The sequence below is a fragment of the Drosophila suzukii genome, chromosome 3, assembly GCF_043229965.1.
Source record: "Drosophila suzukii chromosome 3, CBGP_Dsuzu_IsoJpt1.0, whole genome shotgun sequence".
In the NCBI taxonomy this organism is placed as follows: Eukaryota; Metazoa; Arthropoda; class Insecta; order Diptera; family Drosophilidae; genus Drosophila; species Drosophila suzukii.
Genome location: NC_092082.1, coordinates 23037659 through 23053083, shown reverse-complemented (window position 1 = coordinate 23053083; position 15425 = coordinate 23037659). Strand labels below are relative to the sequence as shown.

Below are 15425 nucleotides of genomic sequence, written 5' to 3'. Positions count from 1 at the left end.
TCGATTGAATAATTTTTCTTGTTATTATTTCACCTTGCCCAACATAAATAGACTTGGATACAAAGCCGGAAAAAGGAAAAGGCCATAAAAAAGCGGCTGTAAGTCGCCCACAAATACAAACAACTTTCCCAGCCCCCCAGAGAGTGCGAGTGAGAGTGTGTGCGAGAGAGAGAGTGAGTTTTTCTTTTTGGGAGAGTTGGCAGGCAACAACAATGGCCGTGTTGTCCCAGTTTTCACACACACTGTCCTTGACCTACTCCACTCGACAGCAACAACAAAGTTGTCTAATGCGGAAAGCCTCTCAGTCTTTGACTCTTTCTCGCTCTCTTTCTCTGTGTGTTAGATTGGGTGTGTTGGTGTGCGGGGCGGGGAGAGAAATGTCGTAATAGAAAGCTCTTTCGCGTTGCCAAGCCAAAAACATAATCGAAAGAGAAAGAGAGAGAGAGCGCGGCAACTGCGGCATTTGAGAGCGAGATGTTGGCCTCTGGCACGCACACAAGCCCATTCAAATGCATATGTATGTTGATTATTTGTAAACAATACGCTTGACCTAAATTACAGTTACTTGTTCGCCGCACCAAAACTGCATATATCAAAATGCTCTCTCTGTGTGTGAGTGTGTGGGTGAGTGTGTCGGTTTGTTTTTTAATTTTTCCCGCTTGCCTTTGGATTTGAAATGCATATTTTATGGTGGCCACCTGCCGCCCATTGCCACCCCCTCGCGCGTTTTTCGTTGTTGTTGCTGTCATCTGGGTGTGTGAAAACAACCCCCGACAATTGCATCTTGTAATCAACATGGCGCTAGCTGCAATCGCAATCTGTTTTTGGCTTAAGCCGCCACCCTCGCAATTCTCAAATGCACCCAGAGAAAATACTTGACCTTAATATTAGAAGTTGGTATTTATTTATTCCGCAATCTAACCAAATACCTAAAAAGTTTGGTATTCTTTTTAGCAATTTATACAAGATTGTGTCACACGTGAATACTATATAAATATAAATATACTAATATAAGAATAATAAATAAATATTATAGGTGGTGAAAAACTATATTTTTTAAAACTTTTTTTAGAATAGATGATAACAAGGGCTTGTTTTGATAGAACTTAAATATATAATTGTATTTCGTATCTCTTAGTTTTCAAATATTTAATAATATTATTAATTATATTTAATACTTTATTTCTTTGTAATTTTCATTAAAGGATTTGCAAATTATTTACCAAGTAAAAGTGGAAACTTTTCTCTCTGCACCCCTTACGCTCTTTTTTCGTGCTGCGCCATAAGAAGCGCATTTTTATTGCGTTTCATTTAGCGTGTTCTCACACACAGACGCACCTAAATACAGATATGTATGCGCGCTGTACAGTTTTTGTTTTGATGCCGCTGTACAATGCGGCGTATGCGCAATATGTGTATGTAACTATATTTTCCATGTGCGTGCTTGTATGTGCGTATGCATGTATGCATGTATGCATGTGAGGGGTGTAGTTGTATTACCCGCTCGTTGTTTTTGTCAAGCACCGTTATGAGTTGGCTTTTAATGAGAAATATGAAATGAATACGATGTTTCCCCACGTTGTTGCATTCTGCAAGAGCGAATTGTGGGTCAGTTAGATGGGAGATGTCAAACATAATTAGGTTCGTTTAGGGATTCAACAGAACCATTGAGATAATTGAGGCGAACATAGTCGATAAAGACCGGGTATTCCAATTAAAACATTATCTTTTGTTTTTCCAACATACATACATACATACCTGTACAATCTACAAATCGAATTAATAAAACCAATACGTGCCTTGAGGTCGAAAAAACTTCTATGAACAGGGTAATAATTAATATTCCATAGTTATCATTATTTGTTCTGGATTCGATTCCAACTTTGTATATTATAGTAAGTTCCATTCATCAACTGACTTTAATTAGCATATATATTTATATTAGGGTGGGTCGAATTGTTTGTCGTTGAAAAAACTGACACGCAGTATAGTGTGAACAAACATGGTCTTAAAATTTCCCCCCTTCCTCAAAAGCGAATTAAAAAAAAAGTTTTTGGTTGGCAAAAAGATTGTAGTACCCAGCACATACACTAGTCGGCATAAGTATTTTCACGAAACAATAGTTAAATTTAGTCATAATTTGAACTTACTTATTATACATTATGGCATCAATGGAAAGGTCATTTAAATTCCGTTTGTATGATACAAGGCTTCTTTTAACCCATTAACGATTTAAGGAAAATTACAAATTTTTGTGAGTTACGAAATTTTGAAAAGAAAAATTTTTGACACAAAAAGTTACTCCAAACAAATCTAATAGTAACTGCAAAAATAACTTTTTAAAAATCTCTGCTCATATTTTTTATAATTTTTTTCTTTTGCATACTACATTTGCCTGAGATCGTCACATTCAAAATATTGGGTGGGCAAGAAAGTCATGTCGTTTTTTTTAGTAATCGTTTTTAATCTAATTTATTTACGACTAATCGAGCACCAGGGTCACACTTTTTAGTATCGTTTTAAAGCTTATTGTCTTAGGTACTATCGACGAAAATTTGGTAATTATTCGATAACATTTGTGGAAGCTATAGCAAATTAAACATGGAGGACCAAAGTGAGCATTTTCGGCATATTTTGCTTTTTTACTTCCGAAAAGGAAAAAAAGCGGTCGAAGCTCGCGAAAAATTGTGCGAAGTGTATGGTAAAGATGCCATGAGTGATCGCCAATGTCAGCGCTGGTTTGCCAAATTCAGGCTTGGAGATTTTGGAGTTAAAGACGCCCCACGTTCTGGTCGACCATCGGCCGTTTTTGACGAACAAATTCAGGCTTTGCTGGATGAAAACCGGCGCTATTCAACGCGGGAGATGTCAGAGAAGCTCAGTGTGTCGCATACAACGGTTGAAAACCATTTGAAGAAACTTGGCTACGTAAGCAAGCTCGATGTTTGGGTTCCGCATAACTTAAAGGAAATTCACCTAACTAAGCGTATCAACATCTGCTATTCTCTGCTGCAACGGATTAAAAACGATCCTTTTTTGAAGCGGATCATTACTGGCGACGAAAAGTGGGTTGTTTACAATAATGTCCAACGAAAAAGATCATGGAGCAAGAAAGATGAGCCAGCCCAAGCCACATCAAAGGCCGATATCCATCAGAGGAAAGTTATGCTGTCTGTTTGGTGGAATTGGAAGGGTGTAGTGCACTTTGAGCTGCTGGGACGGAATGAAACCATCAATTCAGATGTGTACTGTCGCCAGCTATCCAATTTGGCGGAAAAAATTAAAGAAAAGGAGCCGGCACTAGCTAATCGCAAGGGTATAGTCTTTCACCATGACAACGCTAGGCCCCACACATCTTTGGTCACTCGGCAAAAATTAACGGAGCTGAATTGGGAAGTGCTACCACATCCACCTTATAGTCCGGACTTAGCACCTTCAGATTACCATTTGTTTCGCTCTCTTCAAAACTCTTTGAATGGTAAAAACTTTGATTCAGATGAGGCTGTCGAAAACCACTTGTCTCGATTCTTTGCTGGAAAAGACCAAAAGTTCTTCGAGCGCGGAATTATGCAGCTGCCCGAGAGATGGTCATTAGTGGTCGAACAAAACGGCCAATACATAATTGATTAATTATAAGTCCTGATATAAATAAATCATCTTTGAAAATATTGAAAAAAAACGACATGACTTTCTTGCCAACCCAATAGTAAAATTGTCAGATATCTAAAAGAAAATCGTCGTAGACCTATTTCTATTGAAGCTAACAATGTGTACAAAAAATATAGTTTGGATGGGTGTATTTTAACATAATTACTTTACCTTTTAACAAGAAAAATAAAGTGTTAAAGTTCAGAAATACATCTGCGAATAATACGATATTTTTCTTAAAAGAAAAGGTTTTTTTAAATTTTATTTGGGAATTTTTTGTCTACACCAATATTGCTGAGAATCATTCAAAGAATACGTTCCCTTCCTACGATTTAATGGTTTCCAAACTAACCTAACGTAATGCACATAGTTTAGTATCACGGAATAAGAAAAAGGTTTTATGATGATTTTGAAAAGACCCTTATTCGGAAACGAAAAAAGCTTATAAAATTTAAAATCAGAGCGGCTCAAGCTATTTCAAAAAAGGATTGTGTTCCTTGTTTTTTCGTACAATTACAAAGCTGATATGGCCTACGCTTATAAGATCCTATATCTTTTAGATGTCTTACAAGAAAAATCTACTTAAATATTTAACATTTTTATATAGTAACTCATTTAAAAATTAATGTAAAATAAAAGCTCGATACCAGGAAATCCTATCTAATAGAAGAGAAAGCTATCGTTACAAGAAATAAACTTTGCTTAAGTCAAGCGCTTTTTACAGTTTTTCAACCATCCAAAGACAAAATACAAGTTCTTTTATCGCAAGCCAAATCATTAATATGCAAATATTTATCTTTTAGCTGTTCGAGCGGATCGGATGCGGGGTGGACGAAACAAATTCGGACCCATGTACAAACGGGATCGGGCGCGGAAGCTGCAGGTGATGCGGCAGCGGCAGTTGGCGCTGCAGGCGCTGCGCAACTCGATGGGTCCGGACATAAAGCCAACGCCGATCTCGCCGGGCTACCAGCAAGCATATCCAAATATGAACATTAAGCAGGAAATTCAAATACCTCAGGTGAGAGCAGCTTTAAGGATTTATTTCCAAAACGATCTTTGGGAGATCTTAATTGTTTTCGAATATAATAATTTTGGTATTCGTTATTGTTGTGGTATAATAATGGAATTTTTGACACCTTCTGTGGTGTCATTATGATAAACATCAATATACATACATTTATATGGGGTATACTTTTTAATCCAATTTTAAAACCTTTTATCAAACTTGAATACAAATAATTTCGAAACAGCGGCTTACATTTTATTCCAACTTTATAACTTTTTATCAAAATTGAATACAAATAATTTTGCAACACTATATGCTGTTCTAAAATCAATTTAATAAATACAAACTTAAGAAAACTTCCGTCTATTCTTACGTACTAATTAAAGAGTTAAAATAACTTATGGTTATAGATCAACTCAGCAGTTTTCAATTTAAAAAGTATATATACCTTATAGCTTTAGTTCAACTATGCAGTATTGTTACAAGATCGAAGATATAGTTAAATATAAAAGGAATCACTGATAATGCTGAATATTTCTAATCGATTTCTTCGCATTCTTTTCAGGTATCCTCACTCACCCAATCCCCGGATTCGTCGCCCAGCCCCATAGCCATTGCGCTGGGACAGGTGAATGCGAGCACGGGCGGTGTGATAGCCACGCCCATGAACGCCGGCAACGGCGGAAGCGGGGGCGGAGGTCTCAACGGGCCCAGTTCCGTGGGCAACGGCAATAGCAGCAACGGCAGCAGCGGCGGCAACAACACCAGCAGCACGGGCAACGGAGCGTCCGGCGGCGGAGGAGGTGGCAACAACGCGGGCGGCGGGGGAGGAGGCACCAATTCCGCCGACGGCCTGCATCGCAACGGCGGCAACGGCAACAGCAGTTGCCACGAGGCTGGAATAGGATCTCTGCAAAACACGGCCGACTCGAAACTGTGGTATTTAGCCCAAAAGCCAGAACAGAACCCAAAGAATATCCAAACTTATGCCAAAGCAAACGACAAACTTTCGATATTATACCTCATTTGTGGACAAGGATTCAACATGATCATGCAGCAAATGTGGAAAAGGGCAGTTAGAAATCATATTATATTTGTTGGTAGATCTTTGATTTGTAAGATCTTTGTTGGCTAGTAGTCAAATATTTTAAAGAAATTTAATGATTAAAGATGTTAAAATTTTTCAATATTTCAATGAGAATAATTATAATATACTATTTTGTTAAGATTTCTAAGTAAAAATCAATTTTTGGAGATTGCTGATTTGAGTTTCAAAAGACAGCACTTAATATATATCCAGTTTTCAAGCTGCCCTTTTACGTATTGCTTAGTTGTCACTTGATGAGCTCTCCAATTAGAAGCCTCCTAAACATTAATAACCTATACCTTCTTATATCTTTTATCTAAAAAAAGCTTCGATTCTGGCACACATCCATCGAGCACGGCCGACGCGCTAATCGAGCCATTAAGGTGGGTTATTTAGGATTAGAGTCTTAAGATCTATTAAATCAAATTATTATTCCTGCAGAGTCTCACCCATGATTCGTGAATTTGTGCAATCGATCGACGATCGGGAATGGCAGACGCAACTGTTTGCCCTGCTGCAGAAGCAAACCTACAACCAAGTGGAGGTGGATCTCTTCGAGCTGATGTGCAAGGTGCTCGACCAGAATTTGTTCTCGCAAGTGGACTGGGCACGGAACACCGTCTTCTTCAAGGATCTGAAGGTATGGGCCACTCTGGGGCTTTGGGGTTGCCTCAACACCCCGACATCCCCACATCGAACCAAAAATCAGAAATCAGAAATCACAGACAGCAGCAGCAACATGGTTCAAAGCCAGAAACCAGTTTTCAAGCTAGGGGCCAAGTCTGCGGCATGTTATGTAAACCACCGACAACTGACAGCGACGTCGACGGCGACGCCGGCAGAATCTGCATTGAATTTCGATTTCATTTGGCGTCTGACCTACTTAGCCACCAAAGCTGAACCAGTCAGTCAGCCAAGCAGCGGCGTCTCTCGCTCAATGACGCAACTGATGTGCTCACCCATACCAGTCCACCGGGAGCGGAGAAACCGAGACTGAGACTGCGACTAAGAAAGAGACAGAGAGAAACGGAGAAACCGAGAGCATCCCCGAGAGAAAGAGAGGGCGTTTTGTAATACCAGACCATCCAAAACTAGGCCTTAGCATATCTCCATACCATACCATCATACAAAATGTATCTATTGAACCTTATGCGTGCGGTTGTCGCTTAAAAATCAACTAAAAAGATAGGATCAGTGTATTTTTAAAAACTTTGAATAATATTTGAAAATTTAATTTTCAAATTACAAAAAAGAGATCAATCAACTAAAATCGCATACTAGTTTAAAGAATATAGTATTATAGTATTTAAAATTAATTAGCCCCTTTTAATAATTTGGGGAAACTCGTTTGCTGGAACCTGAAATCGAAAGCTTTCAGTGTATATTATGTATTAAAAATATGTAATATTTTAAATGAAATACGATAAAAGTTTTTAGGTATTACTTCATTTTCAAAATTAATTTTTTCTGTACCACTTTCAATTTCTGAATGATATAAGTTAGAATCTATAATATAACCAACAAAATATTTGTAATATTCTGTGCTCCTAGTGGCAACCGTACTTATTGATCCTCAACCATTTTTGTATTCTTCATTTATTAATAAACATTTTTTATTTGTTCTTTTAACCCAGGTCGACGACCAAATGAAGCTGCTGCAGCATTCCTGGTCGGACATGCTGGTTCTGGATCACCTGCACCATCGAATCCACAACGGCCTGCCTGACGAGACGCAACTAAACAATGGCCAGGTCTTCAATCTGATGAGTCTGGGATTGTTGGGTGTGCCCCAGCTGGGCGACTACTTCAACGAGCTGCAGAACAAGCTGCAGGATCTGAAATTCGATATGGGCGACTATGTCTGCATGAAATTCCTAATCCTGTTGAATCCAAGTAAGGCCGTACAAGTCTCTCAGTGCAGATTGGCAACCTTCCTAAACCCCCAATTAATATTTATAGATGTACGGGGTATTGTCAACCGGAAGACCGTCTCCGAGGGACATGATAATGTGCAAGCAGCCTTGCTGGACTACACCCTCACCTGCTATCCGTCAGTCAATGTGAGTAGGGGATTCAGTTGTAATGTGTACGGTATCGTTTGAAGCATTCTTATTTTCCTGCGTTGATTTGTAACAATTGGGATGGGAAGACTTCCGTATCCTGGCTTTATAAGAAACTAAGACTTCTTCTTTTTGGATTCTTGCAGGACAAGTTCAGTAGGCTGGTAAACATCTTACCGGAAATCCATGCCATGGCCGCCCGCGGCGAGGAGCACCTGTACACCAAGCACTGCGCCGGCAGTGCGCCCACCCAGACGCTGCTCATGGAGATGCTGCACGCCAAGCGCAAGGTGTAGAGGCCGGGGGAGCGTGACACGGAATACTTAATCATTTATGAGATGTAAATAACAAGGCGGGGTCCCGCCACGAGTCCCCACGGCAGCCGGGATATGGAAGGCGACGAGCGGAGGATACAGAATTCCGTATTATGAATATGGGAATGCATCATCACTACTACCACCAACACCACCAACTATCACACCTATACACACACACATGCACACATTTGTTGATTCAATGTTAATTATTATTACGTTTACGGTTAGGCCTAGTTTACGTTTAACTAATTAATTAATTTGTCTTAAATTAATTCGTGTTTTATTTGTAGTCCCCTGATAAAGCAATTTTTTAAAACACAACCTAAACGTATAAATGTAGATGTATGGATATAAATTTTAATAAGGCAAGGAGAACCAGAACCCCACTTTCTTTAGGCATTACAAACGAAGAAAACAAAAGAAGCATGAGAAATTTTATTTTTATATACCTATATGAATACGATACTTATGGATACAAATCTATATATATATATTTTTATGTAAATTGGCGTATGTTTAAGCGTCCTACAACTTTTTAATTAGAATTTGGTTTTACCATAGTTTTCAAATTATTTCTGTTCCACTAGCAGATCGATTATTTTATTTTTTGCGCCAAGTGTCTTGCATAGTATTTGCGTCTAATCTAATGGCAACAAAAAAACGGAAAATCCATACAAAGAAAATGAAAACAAAGCAAATTTAGGTGTTCACGGTATGAATGTATGTGTATATTATAATTGTAATTTCATCTAAGTGTAAGAAAACAATGCAAACAACTACCTACAACAAGATAATGAAGAGCAAGAAATTATATAAATTAATAAAGATCGAGTTAAAAACTATACAGTAAATATATACTTACATATATATTTAAATTTAGCAGTTTCAACTATTTGTAAATTTCAACCAAGATGTAATTGTTTCAATGTCAGCAACCAGAAAGTGTAAAGCTTATAATTAAAATACAAAATATATTTTGTGCAAGGAAAATTATAACTCAGCTAAAGGGTAAAAACCAATTATAAAAAATAAACAAATAAGCTATATAAACCTTTAAAACTAAAAGTAAAAGATGCTTAGTCATGAATTTGGGCAATGAGACGGAAAAGAAATCGAATTGTAGAAAAAAAGAATATTGTAAAAATCAAAAATCGAAATAAACAAACCAAATAAACTATATTTAATGAAAATGGATTAACTTTCAATTCGAATATTAAGTTACCTGGCATTCATCCTTTAATTTTTTAAGCTGTAATTTGGTTACTCGAGTATTTTTGGTGTTCCCAAAATATGTTCTTCATGTCGTGTGAACCTAATCATTGCCTTAATTCCTGCCTAGGCATTGCGCTTAAACAAAACGTACCTTATAAAATTAAACAAATATAAACTCCAGATTCAGTAAACAGAAACAAACTACACCACACATTTCAAATTTAAAGGCAGCGTGCATAAAATAAAACAAAAGTCGTTAAAAGATGTATAAAAATTGAAGGTAGCAGAAATGGCATGAAAATGGTAGAAAATTCTGGCAGATGCAAGATTGTAGGGGCAAAAATACAGAAACGAAGCACGACGACACATCTATATAGGTTTATATTATATATTTAGGTCTCTAGTTGGTATGTATAACTTCTGTATGTATTATAAAATGTAAAAAAGAAAACAAAAATATGGGTAATTAATGTAAAAGTTGACAAGATAGTGGATCAGTTATATTTAAAGATAAGTAAAGGGCAAGAAATGTTGACGTCTAACGTAACGCTGGCGGCATGTTGTTGAAAACACGTTAATAGAGGGGAAGAAAAGGAGGGATCGATATACACATACAAATATATAAATGTTTATTCAGGTATGAATGGCGTTAGGTATGTTTATTGTAAAATTGATTACGATGTGAACCTGTTATTGCAAATGAAAAGTGATTTTAACTATTAAGAAAATCTATATATATACTATAAACCCATAAAAATTAAAAAAAGGATCTAACAGTTATACATTAAATGATTAATATAAATGCAAGCAACACACACATTTTAAGTTTGAAAAACTGTTAAAAATGCAAAAAAAAATCATTTAACTAGAAACAAAACTACCTAAAACTACAATGCATATTTGATCAATTGATTTAATATGCTTTATTATTATGTTAACATACAATTTCATCTCAGAGATGTTTCAAACATGCAACCAACAACAACAAAAGCAAAGTGAAATAAAAAGTAATTATAAAAACGAGTCGGGTGTCCATGTTTTTAGCTGTTTGCCCAAATCTTTATTCGATTATTGGTTCACAAACTTGCGTTTAATGAGTAAAATTGTATTGCGTCAATATTGAAAAGCATGGCGGGTCTTAAGACATGTTAAAGTTCTGCGTAAAGTCGTACTCGATGGTTGGTATGACGGTCTGAACGAATTTCAGGAATATGATCAAGTATAAATGCACTCCCAGCTGACCGCCGCCCTCCTCGACCGTCTGGATAATCTTCTTCATAATATCGGCGTGCCGGCATGGGTGCACCGAGGCCATGTTGGGTCCTGGCAGGTGCGGGTGCGACTCCATGGTGACCGTTTTCTTGGCGTGATCCTGCGAGACATCCTCGTACATCTGCTCCACGGTCAGTGGCTTGCGCTGCTCATCATATCCCACCACCCAAAGGCGCGGCGTCTGATAGTACTTGTCATAGCTGATGTGCAGGTCGTAGGTGCGCGTGTGGAGCACTGAGTCACCGCTGGCCTCCGCCCCAGAAGCGGCTGCCACTGGGCTGGCCTTGTCGTCCGTCTCCGGTTTGCGAGTGGTGGTCGCCACCGCCGGGTCGACGAGCTCCAGCATGCCGCTCTCCTCGAAATCGTCCATGTCAATGGCCTCGTCATCGTCCTCATCTTCGGCCTCGCCTCCAGCTCCCGGGGCTGATTTGTCGCTATCTGGAGTGTGCATTTCATCCTGTAAGAGCAGGAAATTCTTGATAAGATAAAGATAAAGATTTCGGTAAGAAATAGGTATATATTGGGGGCGTTACAGGTGGAGACTGTTTCAGATATCTCCAATCGTTCGAGATCCTCGACTGTATTGTAATTATCATTTCTAAAATACCCTTTGGGTAATTTCAGAGCTCTTCGACCTGTCCTCACCTTTGTCTCCTCCATTGTCAATTCGCAGATCTTGTCCTCCAGCTGGGTAGTGCCGTCGTCGTTCAGCTGGTGGGTCTCGACCCACCCTCCATCGCCGGACTCCTCCTCCACCAACGTCTCCTCGCCGACGTACTCCATCTGCTTGCAGCGGCGATAGCACGGCACATTGCGCGTTATCAGGAATTGCTTATCTAAGTGGGGCCCAAATGATTTTAATGAATAAATTGGCCAGTGATTAATGGCAAATCGCAGTACTTACCCTTGGGTAGGTAGGGTTTTGTTTTGGTCTCATCGCCGGCGGCCCACTGCCAGGTGGGACAGTGGTGCACCAAGTGATCTCCGGCGGCTACGAACTCCTCCGGAGTAAGAACGCCCGTCTCGCGGAATTTGGATTCCTGCAAGGGAGGGATGTATACAGAATTATTAATGCGGGTGTCCCAGAAGTATCTTAGCACCTTCAACGATTTTTTAAGCCTTAAGAGGTGTTTGCATATTTTTGGTATACATATACATAAATTGGTATTCTTAAAACCTCTAAGTTAAGTTCTGAAAGCATTTACTCCTTACAACAGTAGCTCTTAAAATTCGGCAAAACCGTAGAATTTCTCAAAATAAACGAGACGAAAATGGTAAGTACAATTTGGGACACCCCTGTGCAATTAGTTTGGAGACAGTCTGGCGGTCAATCCAGTTTTATGGCCACCAGGGGAGGTCGTGGAATATGGGGGAATCAATAGTTGAGCGTAGGAAACCCTTATCTTTTCTAGATTTCTTTGTCACGAAGCTGCTCTCCATATATACACCCCTATTTCATTCGTATTTTTATACATATTTGATCGTTTTGATTGCCAGTTTTTCGTCTATTTGGCACTTTTTACCTTTAAAACGGGCGTTAGATACTCGGCCACATTGAGTGCCGTGCCTTTGACGGTGTTGAGAACACTTTGCATCTTGTTGCCCCGCTGAGTATTCGCACTAATCTAAACGCTTAAACTTAATAAACACAATTACGCTGCTCTCTCAATTGACTTGCACTTCCCAGCTAATTGTTTTTGTCTCGCGAGTCGCGACAACAACAGTGCAGTGCGGTCACACTAGGTCAATGTGGGTGGGCTTATCGATAGGTTTGAGAACGGTATTTTGTGGACTACGGTATTTTTTTATAAATAAAAATACTTACTTTTAACTTTTGAAAAAAAAAATAAGCTATTAAAAAATTTATAAAAATTACGAAAAATGTATAGGACCCCGGATAAATCATATTATACTAATGAAAACCTTTTTCAGTATCTTTTTTTTGGTATATTCAGCAGCTCAGGTCACACTGGTCAGATTTGCGCACATTGCTTTTAACGTTTTTAACGCGACGAGATGGAGGAAAAGGTACAGCCGAAATTCGTCTTACCGTCCCCTAAATTCGACAAGCCCAATGGAGCCAGCAAGGCCAACCACCTGTACTTGACCCCCAGTGGGATGACCCTGCTGCCGAGGGCCAAGCAACCGCCGCCCATGTACGGCGCACGAGGATCAACAGTGCCTGCCAAGTATCTCGCCCAGGAAAACGTGAGTTATCTTATCTTTAACTGGCAATATTACCCCCTAATCCTTAGTTTATAGCGCAGAGCAGTGCAGTCAGTGTGCCGGAGACCCCACCGATCTACCACTCTCCTCCGCGCCCGGAGTTCTGCCACACGTGTGGCATGGAGTTGGCCAATGCCCAGGACATGAGGCGTCATATGGAGCAGCATGAGTCCTGTCCCGCTGACGACTGCGACTTTGCTGCCCTGCACAATATACTGGAACGCCATATTGAAGCCAATCACATCACTGGTGCTTACAAAAAGGTCAAGAAGGTGTGGACGGAGGAGGAATTGGCTGCTTGGAGGGCAGAAAGGAGGAAAAGGTTCGTGGACTTAGTACTTTATTTCTATTTAACCCTTTAATCACCCATACACATCTTAGATTTCCCACTGCGACGAACGTTGAGCTGGCCAGATTGGCAAAGGAGCAGAGATTAAAGCGAGGAGAGCGTCTGGAGGCCTCTAAGTCGCGCTTTGGAAATCGGGAAGATCGCCAGAGGACGCGACCCAAAGGAGATCACAAGGAGCGCTTCGATCCCAAAAACAAAAGGAAAAGGGGAGTTAAGGAAAAGAAGAAGCCTGAAGGAAGTACAAACAAAATTAGTGATAAATCAAAGAAAACTAAAGAAGTAAAAAAGGCAACTGAAGAAATTAAGTCCGATCAAAAAGGTGAGCATCCCAACTTGAGCTTCACAGAAAATGGCAAATTCCGTGGAACAGGATCAATGAAAGACTACCAGCACGTGAAGCCTAAAGTTCAACAGAAGAACAATGCTTTGTTTGGCCTGCTTGGAATGTATGGGTCAGATAGTGAAGAGGAAAGTGAGCCAGAGTGTGAGGATCAGAATCAGAATAAGGAAGAAAATGATATACCAGTTGCACAAACTGAACCTCCCGAGCGCACGGAAGAGGGTTCTGGTCATGATGAACTGACACACAAGTTAGAGTCCAATGTTGCCATAGAAGTTTTAGGCGCTGTGGTTTGTCAAGACGATTCAAATAAGGAAGTGCACACATGTGACGACCCAGTACAAAATATCGAAAAGTCCCCCCTGGACGACACCTCCATAGAAGAGCGCTGTAATCCAGTATCTTCTTCCATCTTAGAATCACTTTCTGTTACCAGGGAAGATGCTGGCTCCTCTGACGAAGCTCCAGATGAAGAGCCCTTCCAGCGAACAACGGAAACCATACGGGAAGCAACTCCTCCTAAGGCTGAACCAAAGGAGTGTAAGCCCAAAACTGCACCCAAACGAGCTGCTCCAAAGCGAATTTATGGCTTAAACTACAAGAAGGCTCGCAAGCAAACCCAGCAGAACACCATGTTATCCAAACTTCTGGAATCGGAAATTCGACATGAACGGAATGTTCTACTGCAGTGCGTGAGACACGTGTGCGAAAGGAATTTCTTTGGCATTGGACAAACTAAAGGGAAAGAAATCCTAGTTTCAGCTTGCGATAAAGATGAAGAGAAGCTGGATCCCATTTGTGATAAATCCGTGTATACATCACCGGATGCATTATAACTATTAGCTACTAAAATAAGTGAATAAAGTTTAGAGATTTAGCCCAAACTATTATGCGGATCGACTGGAAAATGTTTTATATTCAATTTAAAAAATGGAAACCTTTACCCTTATCCCTAGATTAGTTGGTGGACATGGAGGAGTCGCTGCCCATGGGATGATCTCCTCCACCGGCGTTGCCGCCTCCTGCCGGTTGTTGCTGCTGTGCAGCCTGTTGCATCTGTTGTTGCTGCTGTTGTTGTTGCTGCTGCTGTTGTTGGGCCGCGGCATGTTCCTGTTGACGTTTTAGTTGCTGCCGGGCAGCATGTGAATGCTTGGCCTTCGTTTCTTCCAGTTCCCGAACCCTGGACCTGGCATGCTGTATGCGGTGCCAGGCCATTTGGAGCACCTTGGCGGACGCATAGCCGGAACCCTCGTGCGGCTGACCGGTCGACACCTGGGTCAAGTAGTTGATTTGCTCGGATAGCTTCGATTCCACGCTGGACAGGCTCTTGAGGAACTGCTGCGATTGAGTCTCGGCATTTTTCTGCGACGACTTTTCCTTGCCCAACTCCTGCAAGGCTTGTCCTGTAAAACACCCATGTCAGTCTTCTTTGGTGAAAATATCCTACTCACTCACCCGCACTCTGCATGCACAAGATTATCTCCTTTTCGATCTCATCCAGAGCGTGTATTTTGTCCAGCGGATTCATTTTCTTTCGCAGTTTTGCATGTAAACAAAGTAATTAGAGATGGTACAACTATCGATGCCAATATGCTACCGATGGTTCGGAGCCTTATAACAACGACATATTCGGTATTTTTGGGATTTTTCGTTAGGTATCGCATAGGTTATTCCGTTAGTGGCTGAGGCTGTTGAGTAAAATAAAATTATTGAAATCTAAAACCGGAAATCGTTTTTTCAACGTTTGTCCACGTCCAGTTTAAAAAATTAGGAATATCAAGTGCTTTACGGTTTGTCCACCCTTTAGAATTTAGAGTACAAAGAACACGTAGACAATCCATGAAAAAAAATTTTAAAAATTTAACTTTTTGAGTTTTTAAAATTGAGCGATTTAGAGAACAAGAA

The 15425-nt window shown here is 40.0% G+C and overlaps 4 protein-coding genes across 6 annotated transcripts in view; 2 read left to right on the top strand and 2 right to left on the bottom strand.

Moving 5' to 3' along the window:
- Window positions 1-10356, top strand: part of ftz-f1 (ftz transcription factor 1) — a 52000-nt gene extending 41644 nt beyond the window's left edge. For 2 of the 3 annotated variants that reach the window (XM_036816510.3, XM_036816508.3), the window contains 6 exons: window positions 4452-4669; window positions 5223-5596; window positions 6071-6127; window positions 6186-6384; window positions 7379-7804; window positions 7951-10356. In XM_036816510.3, the coding sequence (XP_036672405.3) occupies window positions 4452-4669; window positions 5223-5596; window positions 6071-6127; window positions 6186-6384; window positions 7379-7804; window positions 7951-8100 (1424 nt within the window). In that variant the 3' untranslated portion in view covers window positions 8101-10356. The remainder of the gene's footprint in view (window positions 1-4451; window positions 4670-5222; window positions 5597-6070; window positions 6128-6185; window positions 6385-7378; window positions 7805-7950) is intronic. The other variant, XM_036816509.3, reaches the window with a different exon arrangement.
- Window positions 10357-10364: 8 nt separating this feature from the next.
- On the bottom strand, window positions 10365-12333 carry Atg3 (Autophagy-related protein 3). The gene is made up of 4 exons (XM_017082507.4): window positions 12129-12333; window positions 11510-11645; window positions 11251-11441; window positions 10365-11062 (listed from the first exon to the last, which is right to left on the bottom strand). Exons 1-4 carry the CDS (start codon window positions 12198-12200, stop codon window positions 10472-10474), a joined length of 990 nt encoding a protein of 329 aa, XP_016937996.4. The 5' UTR covers window positions 12201-12333; the 3' UTR covers window positions 10365-10471.
- A 252-nt stretch (window positions 12334-12585) lies between these two features.
- On the top strand, window positions 12586-14404 carry Nufip (nuclear FMR1 interacting protein 1). Its single transcript, XM_065864476.2, has 3 exons — window positions 12586-12813; window positions 12861-13153; window positions 13213-14404. The coding sequence occupies exons 1-3, from the start codon at window positions 12622-12624 to the stop codon at window positions 14354-14356; spliced, it is 1629 nt and encodes a 542-aa protein (XP_065720548.2). The 5' UTR covers window positions 12586-12621; the 3' UTR covers window positions 14357-14404.
- A 3-nt stretch (window positions 14405-14407) lies between these two features.
- Window positions 14408-15127, bottom strand: MED11 (mediator complex subunit 11). Its single transcript, XM_017082367.4, has 2 exons — window positions 14976-15127; window positions 14408-14923 (listed from the first exon to the last, which is right to left on the bottom strand). The coding sequence occupies exons 1-2, from the start codon at window positions 15046-15048 to the stop codon at window positions 14478-14480; spliced, it is 519 nt and encodes a 172-aa protein (XP_016937856.2). The 5' UTR covers window positions 15049-15127; the 3' UTR covers window positions 14408-14477.
- Between the last annotated feature and the right edge of the window lie 298 nt (window positions 15128-15425).

Bases quoted from the DNA above. Each gene is read 5' to 3' on its own strand.
- Atg3 (XM_017082507.4), bottom strand. From the start codon at position 12,200: ATGCAAAGTGTTCTCAACACCGTCAAAGGCACGGCACTCAATGTGGCC. The intron at 11,646-12,128 runs GTAAAAAGTGCC...CCTCCCTTGCAG, and splicing joins ATCTAACGCCCGTTTTAAAG to GAATCCAAATTCCGCGAGAC. The intron at 11,063-11,250 runs GTGAGGACAGGT...CTGCTCTTACAG, and splicing joins TGACAATGGAGGAGACAAAG to GATGAAATGCACACTCCAGA.
- Nufip (XM_065864476.2), top strand. From the start codon at position 12,622: ATGGAGGAAAAGGTACAGCCGAAATTCGTCTTACCGTCCCCTAAATTC. The intron at 12,814-12,860 runs GTGAGTTATCTT...CCTAATCCTTAG, and splicing joins AGTATCTCGCCCAGGAAAAC to TTTATAGCGCAGAGCAGTGC. The intron at 13,154-13,212 runs GTTCGTGGACTT...TACACATCTTAG, and splicing joins AGGGCAGAAAGGAGGAAAAG to ATTTCCCACTGCGACGAACG.
- MED11 (XM_017082367.4), bottom strand. From the start codon at position 15,048: ATGAATCCGCTGGACAAAATACACGCTCTGGATGAGATCGAAAAGGAG. The intron at 14,924-14,975 runs GTGAGTGAGTAG...GGTGTTTTACAG, and splicing joins CTTGTGCATGCAGAGTGCGG to GACAAGCCTTGCAGGAGTTG.